Source organism: Saccopteryx leptura, chromosome 3 (genome assembly GCF_036850995.1).
Source record: "Saccopteryx leptura isolate mSacLep1 chromosome 3, mSacLep1_pri_phased_curated, whole genome shotgun sequence".
Classification (NCBI taxonomy): domain Eukaryota; kingdom Metazoa; phylum Chordata; class Mammalia; order Chiroptera; family Emballonuridae; genus Saccopteryx; species Saccopteryx leptura.
The window spans coordinates 324,835,795-324,845,767 of NC_089505.1; the positions used below are offsets into that span (position 1 = coordinate 324,835,795).

General features: G+C 39.3%; 1 protein-coding gene across 7 annotated transcripts in view; it reads right to left on the minus strand.

The window, feature by feature from the left end:
• Positions 1-4,223, minus strand: part of UBE2V2 (ubiquitin conjugating enzyme E2 V2) — a 55,533-nt gene extending 51,310 nt beyond the window's left edge. Inside the window, exon 1 of one of the 7 annotated variants that reach the window (XM_066379089.1) lies at positions 4,101-4,223. In XM_066379089.1, the coding sequence (XP_066235186.1) occupies positions 4,101-4,116 (16 nt within the window). In that variant the 5' untranslated portion in view covers positions 4,117-4,223. Of the gene's footprint in view, positions 1-4,014 lie in introns of all 7 variants that reach the window. The other 6 variants (XM_066379084.1, XM_066379082.1, XM_066379086.1 and 3 more) reach the window with 6 other exon arrangements.
• Positions 4,224-9,973: the final 5,750 nt, after the last annotated feature.

A 9,973-nucleotide genomic window follows, 5' to 3' on the forward strand; every position in this document is an offset into this window, starting at 1 on the left:
ACCTGGAACAGAGGTCGCCAGTTTGAAGCCCTGGGCTTGCCTGGTCAAGGTATATATGGGAGTTGATGCTTCCTGTTCCTCCCCTTTCTCTCCTTCTCCCTCTCTATCTCTCTTTCTCTCTCTCTCTCTCTCTCTCTCTGTCTTCCCCTCTCTTTCTCCTCTCTGAAAAAAAATTGAATAAAGTCTTTAAGAACAATTTTTAAAAATAAAAGATTCGCTTAACCTGTGGTGGCGCAGTGGATAAAGCGTCGACCTGGAAATGCTGAGGTTGCCGGTTCAAAACCCTGGGCTTGCCTGGTCAAGGCACATATGGGAGTTGATGCTTCCAGCTCCTCCCCCCTTCTCTCTGTCTCTCTCTCCTCTGTCTCTCTCTCTCCTCTCTAAAAATGAATAAAAATTTAAAAAATAAAAAATAAAAAAATAAAAGATTCAGTGGCTAGCATGGCACAGTAATCTATCAGGGGCTGCAGGGGAAATTTAAACACAGTTCTTGTTCCAGTATACACAATGATGTCTACTTCAAAAATGAGTAATTAAGTTTTATTTCAATTTTGTTTTCCACCCATGTGGCTTACATAAACCTACTACCAAAAAAAAATAATACTCCATTTTTTCTGAGCCTCTCATTACTTAAAGACATCTCAGAGTGCCATTTTAACACCAGTATAACTTAACAAAAATTTTTAAAACACTTCACACTGCAGTGTATCCTGGATGGGATCCTGGGAAGAAAATGAACATTAAATAAAAGCTAAGAAAATCTGAAAATAGTATAGACTTAGGTAATAACATGTCATTATCTATTCATTAATTGTGACAAACATACCACACTAATATAAGGTAACGTGAAACTGAGTATGAAGTTTATGGGAATTCTGTACTATATCCGCAACTTTTCTGTAAACCTGAAACTATTGTAGAATAAAGTTTTCTTTTAAAAAGTACTGCACATACTTTTTTATCTAACAATTTTTTATTGATGCTGAGATATAATAAAATTTTTGAATCACAGGTACTAATGTACTATTTCTGCTCCCTACAGTAGTATTTCTTAAGCTATGTCCTGTGGAATCTGCTAGGAAGGGAAGGGTGAAAGCCACTGTCTAGCCTAAAAGGAAGTAAGAGCCATGATTTGAGAAGTATTCCAATTCACAGTTCATCGTAGCTGAAAAAAACACTAGACTGAGAGGGAAAACAAAACAAAGCAAAAAACTGGATTCTAATCTTTATTAATAACTATGTAAAACCTTATTTTCTTTAAACCTCAGTCTTCTCATCTGCAAAATAAGAGGACCACCTGGTCTGGCAAAGCATTTTTCAGCTTAAAGGTCTAACAGACCTAACTAGACTCTAACTAGAATTTTTTCCCAATATGTTTCTTGTATTAAGAGGGAGGTAAAATACATATATGACTTAGACAATGCACATTAAAATATGCTTTAATAAATATCAAAAAGTATATGTCAGGTGTTTTTTCTTTTTAGCCTATTATCAAACAACTATTTTTATGAAGATTACTTTGCCTTAAAAATCCATCTAACTCATCTAATTTAAAATTTCAATTTGTATCAAATTTATTTCACAAATATAAAGGTAATGTTTACTTCCCTTGCTACCAAAATGCAAGTGCAGGGGGTCCTCAGGTTACACGGCCTCAGCATTCCACCTTTCGCATTTATGACACTTACTCCCATAAAAACTTTAAAAAACTGAGACATGAGTGTTTAGGTTTATGCTGTTAGCATCCGAAAGCAATGATAGATTCAGTAAGGTCTACAGAACTGTTATGGATGCTTTGCAATGCTATAAGCAGATGTTTGAAGAGAAGTCATCAACCTTCCAGACTAGTCTGAAACAATTCTTGAGAAAGTAGAGGCCTACAACAGATCCTGTACCTTCTACATCAGCTTCTTCTCGACATGAAACACCTGTTGTACAGGTAGAATCATCTCCAGAGTCTCCTGCATGGTCCTTAAGCAATCCTGATTCACCTGACCCAGTATCTCCAGCACCTTCTGCAAGTTCTCCTGCCTCTCCAGCTTCCTCCTCCCAATAAGTCCCTCTCTCCCACCTTGCAGTGCCCCTTCCAGTGTGCAAGCAAGCCAACCACAGGAATAAAGGTATTCTTTTTTACACTCATTTTTTTGTTACTACAGTACAGTGTATAGTACAGTATATATTTATGTCCTTTTCCTTCTTCTGTTGCTTAGATGCGTTTTTATGTTCTAGATTATAATTTTACAACTGTGTTAGGATAGGTAAGTGACTTTGGCTAAGGTATATTTCGACTTACACCAAAATTAAGGTTACATCACTGCCGTAGGAACAGAACTGTGTCATAACCCAAAACCCCTGTACAAAATATAGCTAATAAAAAGTATAATTTAAAGATAGCTTCAAAACACAGTCCGAAGCTTTTTCTGCACTCACTTCTCTACTAATTCAATACTGTCAATGATATAAAACACAAAAAATGGATAAATGGAGTAATATTAAATTGACCACAGCAAGTTTTTAACAAGTTTCAAAATGAATTTCAGTTAGGACAACTCAATTAACTGTCAAAAATACTTCTTATTTTAAGTTTCAAATTCCGTAAGTCTAAAAACAGAATGAAACTGCAACAATTAGAAGACTAAATATAAACTAGAAAATGTTGGTTTCCTATGTATAATATGCTAATAACTTATCAACTTCTTCAGAATTTATATTTGACTTCCAAAAATAACTGAACATCGTTAACAAAAAGTATGTGCCAGTAATAACATCTAATATTTAGTCTGTTCAAAATGTTTTCACACTCTCTTATATACGTTAGGAAAAAGTCATTTTTAAATAATGCAATCCACAAAATGAAAACTATCAACCAAATTAAAATATACCATTTTACTACTAAATTTAAAAGAATCTATAGATACTAAGTACAACTATTAGAATTATGGCTCAAAAAAAGATATAGCTTCATTCACAAGCACACTTGATTTCAAATATCAAATACATTAATTAAAATTGTAATACTTAAACATCACTTTTAAAATAATTCTTGCTTTATTAGTTAGCTCTGACCCAAAGTATACTAAAATATTTTCCCAACGCTAAAATCATTAAAAATCATGTGACACCTGTATATAAGAATGAGATTTAAAAGGCATAATTTTTCATTAAAACATATATAGAATACATCTTGAAGTATCAATCACAATACACTGAAGCCTTCCATTTAGCATATAATTTGAAAATTCATTTTATTATGCAATGACAGCATGAAATATTAAATCACACTGTTCTATAGTCCGGTTTCAAAAGAACATACGTATTAACACTTTTAAGTAGTAAACTTAACTTTTTTTCAATTTAACATTTTTAAATGGTCAAATATCTAAAACCTCATCGTTAAAACTTAATTTCAAAGTCTGGGCTTATAGATGACCAAACACCGTATTCAGTACAACAGGAGTAGAGCTGCATTATCTAAGAAACCATTTTTTCTTCAATTAGTTTTGATCTCGTTCTGAGCTTTTATCTTGTTTGCACTTCAGTTTTCCACTTAATTATATATTTTTTAAAAAGACAATACGCATTAAATCAGGTAAGAACAATCATCTCTGCGATATCAAAAAAAAAAAAACAGTCCTCATTAGTCCTTTCCTCCTCTACCCACTTCAAGGAGTGTGCAAAGGAACTAGACCCCCACGCGACACAGGACGCTCACGAGCCGACATCGCCTGCGTGCCTGAGGTTAGCACCCACCCACCGTCGGCCTTCTCCCCTCCTTCCCACACCGCATTCCGCTCAACACTCCGACAGGCAAAGGCCGGACCCTGCGTCTGCGCCCGCGCCGGAGTCACCCCGCCCCCAGTCCGCGAACGCGCAAACCGACGCGCGAGCACACCCCATCGCCCCCGACGGCCGCCACGGGCCCTTGGCGCCGGTCTCGCCTGGACCCTCCCGGGTCCCGGGGTTCGCTCCGCAAGGAGCCCGGCGTCCGAGAAGGCGCACTCTGGCTTCACCCACATGGTCAGCGCCCAGCTGCCAGCAGCAGACGGAGGGGCAGAGCCCGGTCGAAGTAGGAAAGCATACAGACCGGCCCGGGAACCGACCTGTGGAGACCGCCATCTTCTGCACCCCGACGCAGCCGTCTGCACGCACGGCGACGTCATGCGTCACCTTCGGGAACACGCCGAACCTCCCGCCCGCATCTTCTCTTCTCGCGTAACGTTACACTCCGCCCTCCGCGCGGACGCTTCAGCTACCAGGGGTTAAGGGTAGAGGGTGCAGGGCTTCGCTGCAGTATGGGCAGTTTTCAGAGACTCTGTGAATAATTCAAAATAAAACGTTAAAGAAAAAGCTTGTGGTGGCTCAGTTGATAGAGCGTCCACCTGAAACTGCTGAGGCCCTGGGTTTGAAACCCTGGGCTTGTTGGGTCAAAGCACATACAGCAAGTAATGAACAGCTAAAAGGAAGTATCTATGAATTGATACTTATCGCACCGCCACACACTCACACACACACTGTAATAGCAATAAAAATAAATCTTTTAAGAAAAAGTTAAAACATTTCTTAGAAATTTGGGAGACAAAGTTGAATCAAATACCATAATATATAGCAAAAGACAGAGATCTTTTGTTGTAAAGTACCATAGCGCTAGGTTTACGTAGAGACAGACACCAAGTACAAATGAATGTTTAAGGAGTTGTATTAAAAGGAGGAAAATTTAATACACCAGCAGCATATGGCTAACACGGGGCACAGCTGACCCAAATCATGCGTGCGGCACACAGCCCTGAGGCAGGTTATATACCTTTGATCACATACAGATTGGTAGGAAAAGGGGTAGTGATGACACAATTCATTAGCAAGCTTATAATATTTCTCCATATGATTTATTTAAATAAAAAAAAAACAAACATTTCTATATGTTAAAAGTAACACAATAGCAAAAATGTTCTACATATTAAAAGATATTCCCAAATTTTCTAGTGTTTATTTGCCATCCCTTTGTCTAGAGCGGGGGTCCCCAAACTATGGCCCAAGGGCCGCATGTGACCTTCTGAGGCCACTTATCCCACCCCCGCCGCACTTCCAGAAGGGACACCTCTTTCACTGGTGGTCAGTGAGAGGAGCATAGTTCCCATTGAAATACTGGTCAGTTTGTTGATTTAAATTTATTTGTTCTTTATTTTAAATATTGTATTTATTCCCGTTTTGTTTTTTTACATTAAAATAAGATATGTAGATATGTACAGTGTGCATAGGGATTTGTTTATAGTTTTTTTTATAGTCCGGCCCTCCAACAGCCTGAGGGACAGTGAATTGGCCCCCTGTGTAAAAAGTTTGGGGACCCCTGGTCTAGAGGTACATACATCAATCACATGTTTTTCAGAAGGGGAGACAGAATCTACATGGTGCCAGGGAATAAGCGTGTGAATGGCCCATCAAATAGAAAAAGAGGGAGAGGAAAAGGTTTGCTTAATCTCTCTCTCCCTGCACCTGGCTAGCTATTTACCTGCTTCCTTACAGGTGTGAGAGAAGGGAGGGAATCTCAGTCTCCTTCCCCTCTTCATTTGCAATACAATGCTATCGGCCATCCTGAGTTGGTGTAAATCACACAAGTATAAAAATCACTTTTACAAAATCTCTCTGTATGCCTCGCCTAAATTATAAAATGCCCTTTTAAGCTTCCTGGTAAAAAGGGGTTTCCTACACAGTATGTCTCTGCAAGCTAGGAAACTTTCACATTTCTTTCTCTTTATTCTCTACAGGAAGGAGAGGACAAGAAACCTAACTATTTTTTCTAAAATATTAATATTAATTTTCTATTCTTTGGTACCTTAACCACATTCCCCACTGGTTTTATATCCTCCTGAGTCAAATCCTTGACTTAATTCAATGAGGTGCATGAGGTCCTGGGTAGGAATATTAGCTTATGACATGGAACAGATATTTAACAGACAGCATTAATAGCAATACAGTTCATTAAAGAAACAAATGTTACTGATTAATTTCCTATAAACTGCACAAACCTTCTGCAACTTACATAAAATTAACTGGCTTTTATAACAATTTACTTTTAGTCAGAACTTTTCATTTTAAAACTTTTAACCCTTAGTGACAACCAAGCTGGCTGCTGGAGAACAGCAAGTTGCCAAAGGCATGCGGGAGTGGGGGTGGCACTGCCAGAAGTCTTGGGTGCCTATTCGACCACTGGTGTTCCTGCCTCGGGTTGTGAATGGCTGGACGCCAAAGTATGGGTTTAGCAGTAGTTATATCCAGAAGGAAATGAAGCCTGTTCAAAAGAGTAGCACAATGTCCAAGATGAGGTGTAATACTCTGGAGTTGGGCTGCCACTTCATCTGGGAAGGAGGCCTTTTGCGACAGTCAGTAAGTCCAGGCTAGGTGCACGGAGAGCAGTTCGATGACTATGCCAGGTTTCACAATGCTGGTTTCAAAGAACAGTGTCAGGTAGGCATGGTAGGTGCTTTGGCCAGCAGGCAAAGGCTTTTGTTTTCCCTGTAGGCTAGTCAGATAGCCAGCATTATGGGCAGTACCAGTAGCAGCGCTAGTAGCTACATGTCAAACACCAGGTTGACAGCATAGATGTACACGGAGGCCGAGCTTTGCAGGAAGCAGCAAGCATGGGCTGGTTCGTAGTTACAAAGGAGAAGGGATTTTCACTCCCTAGTGCAAATGCTGAGAGAGGCTTGCTGCCTCATGCTGGACTTGAGGCTGGGGTGTGTTGTGACAGGGGCATCTGTGATTGACAAGTTTTTCTTTGGTCACCACGCAGCAGGTCCAGCTACTGCAACCTCACTTCTGCAAAAACCTTGCCTTGTCCTGTACTGAGCAAACAAAAGAGGGCCAAGCTCTGTGAAACCAGGTTCTGGTCATTGCCACTGCTGCATCTAGCTGTCAGTCAGGAATATGCAGGAGCTTTGCTTCCATGCTGGATTGAAGGGAAGACAGTGTGGACCGGGGTCTGAGGGGCAAGAGGGGGTTCACTTCATCCTAAGGAGGGCCACTTCTCACTGGTTTCAAAAACAAATTTGGTTAAGTTTGCTTTACGATTTGATTCATGCATTCTACTTGCCCTGAATCTTTGGGACCTGTGGGCATAATGTAACTTCAAATTAGTTTCTAATTAATATTGGGTTCCTTTCCTACTAGCTGTGAGATTTTGGACACAAATGCAGGCCTATCATTAGAATGGGCAATTTAAACCCGGAAAGAATTCCACACAGCAACTTCCTAACAACTGTCACTGTGGCCCTACTTCCAGTAGGAAAAGTTTTTACTTACTTGTCAATTATTTTATTAAAATCTATTTTTAAATGTTTACCTGGGAAAGTTCCTTTTTCCCTGTTTCTTTTTTAAATTTTCCTTACTTTGTTTAGTATTTATTTGGACACAAACTAAACACTCAGATATTATGCTTTCTGTAATAGATTCTAAATCTGGCAATAGGGGTTTTAGTGAAGTTATTAAGATTTCCTAAAAACCGCACTGGTTTTACATAGCATCTTCAGCTACCTGGTTTTTCTTGAGTTTCTAGGGAGTCTCCCTTCTGTATTTTTTAAAACTTTAATTTGTGTGTTGTGATTCATGCTCATTTAAATTCCCATGTTCCGATTTTGAGGCATACTGGAAAAAATATAAAATAAACAACAAAATTAAAACAGCCAATGCTAACAAATACTATAACAAGTGTTCTAATACAATGAAGTGATTAAAACCTATTAGATTATTAAGCAAAGTCTTAACTAATACAACAGGATTTAAAATAAAATTCTTACAGTCTTAAATGTCCTGAATATGTTAATATAAGTTTACCAAGTTTATGTTGACACCATCACTGCTTCTTATTATTTGTAAATGTAACCCAACCCTATTTCAGTCTGAGAACTATCCCAAGGAGCAGGAGTCACACACATTCAGGAAAAGTCTACAAGGTACTGAAGTTGTGGTCACATTTTCATACTTTTCATCTAGAGTCCAGGTCCCAATGACTACTGCTTCTAGCTGGCAATGATTCAGGTAGACTGGAAAAGCCGTCTGCAGCACATATGGAGATGGAGCTTTCGTTTTCTTTAAACTGGAGAGATGAACCCAGGGTGCCATTCCCTAGAGCTCTACATCCATGGCATAGTGAAGAGGACCTTGGGATAAACTATGCTGGGTGGCAGAGGTAAATTTGTCTAAATTAGGGACAGGTCCTGGCCTAAAATAGGCATGGGGCATTGAGGCAAGAGGAATAAAGGAGACACTATACATTAAACAAAGCAGCAGAAAATAAGACTATCAATACCCACAACAGAGATCTTCGAGGGATAAATAAAAACCCGAATATTCAGGCAAGGCATAGTAAGTGGCCCTCGTGTCCACAAGAAACGAGATCAGTTTACATGCTACTTGGAAGAAATACCCTAGGCTCGTCCACTGTGACATGAGATGGGGTCAACATCCCTGTGCACCTTTAACCTTCAATGGCAAGTCCCAGCAGGCTAGATAAGGTTAGGTCACAGGTGCCTGGAGCAGGGCTGGAAGAGACTGAACCCTCCCTTAGGGGATTGAGGGGCAGCTTACCTTCTAGTGTCCTTTTTCCTACAGCAAAGGTATAGCCCTGGTGGGGGCCAAGAAGCCTAGCAGGCCTTAGCTCAATGACCTTTTTTTTCCACTCTTGAAGCAGGGCCCTGATGGAGTCCTATGAAGCCCCTTTGGGGCATTGGAGCCTTTTAAGAGCATATGTCAAGAGCTCATATTTTGCCTGATTGTTTTTTGGGCTCTGTCTGCCTTTTCTGTTCCTCTCTTGGTCATTATAGACCTTAAAAGCCATGCTCAGAAGATCTTACTGAGGGGTTTGAGGGTCCTCATCCACCTATATAAACTTTTTTCATATATCTGGAGCTGATTGGAAAAAGACAAAAACAGCGTTATTAGCTGGGTCAAATAAAAGAGGGTAGAAATTGCAGGAGAAACAAATCTAGCATCTCCTGTAGGATTCCAGAGTCTCTCCACTGCTGAATAACTCTGTACATCAGCATTTAAAAGAAACTTTTTAAGTAAAAAGTATGATAAAAATAGATCTGCAGGAGTTCCAGGATATGACTCCCCCTTTATTATTATTATTATTATTATTATTATTATTATTATTATTTACAATTGACCTTTAAGCATTTGTTGAGCACCCTTTATTTATGCTGTAAATTTACTGTTAGGCTAGTCAATAGTAATATTTGTTTCTCTGTTTTTGGTGACTTAACACTGAACAATATTGCTTTAAAAATGATAATAAACTGCCTGACCTGTGGTGGCGCGGTGGATAAAGCGTCGACCTGGAAATGCTGAGGTCGCCGGTTTGAAACCCTGGGCTTGCCTGGTCAAGGCACATATGGGAGTTGATGCTTCTAGCTCCTCACCCATTTTCTCTCTCTCTCTCTCTCTCTCCTCTCTCTCTCTCTCTTTCTCTCTCCCTCTCCTCTCTAAAATGAATAAAAATTTTAAAAAAAACCTCTTAAAAATGATAATAAACTAAACATTACATAAAAAGACATTATTATCAATCATTATATATTCCCCAAATATTTAAACCAAGATTTTGATATTATAGGGCCATGAAATAGCAAACAAAAAAGAGTTAACAAGAGACCTTGGAAATAACACATACATTTTTAACATAGAAAATATTTTTCTTATAATTTTTCACACACCAGTGGAGGACAATAAGCTATTATTTTTAACCCAGTGGTTGGCAAATTTATCAGTTAACAGAGCCGAATATTAATAACACAATAATTAAAATTTCTTTTGAGAGTCAAATTTTCAAACTTAAACTAGATAGGTAGGCATATTTCCCATTGAGGCAGCGCTCTCACATGGCACTCTGTGGGAGAGCCACACTCAAGGGGTTAAAAAGCTGTATATGGTCCACAAGCTGCAGCTCTCTGATCAGGGTTCTTAGGGGAGGGGGAAGGAGAAA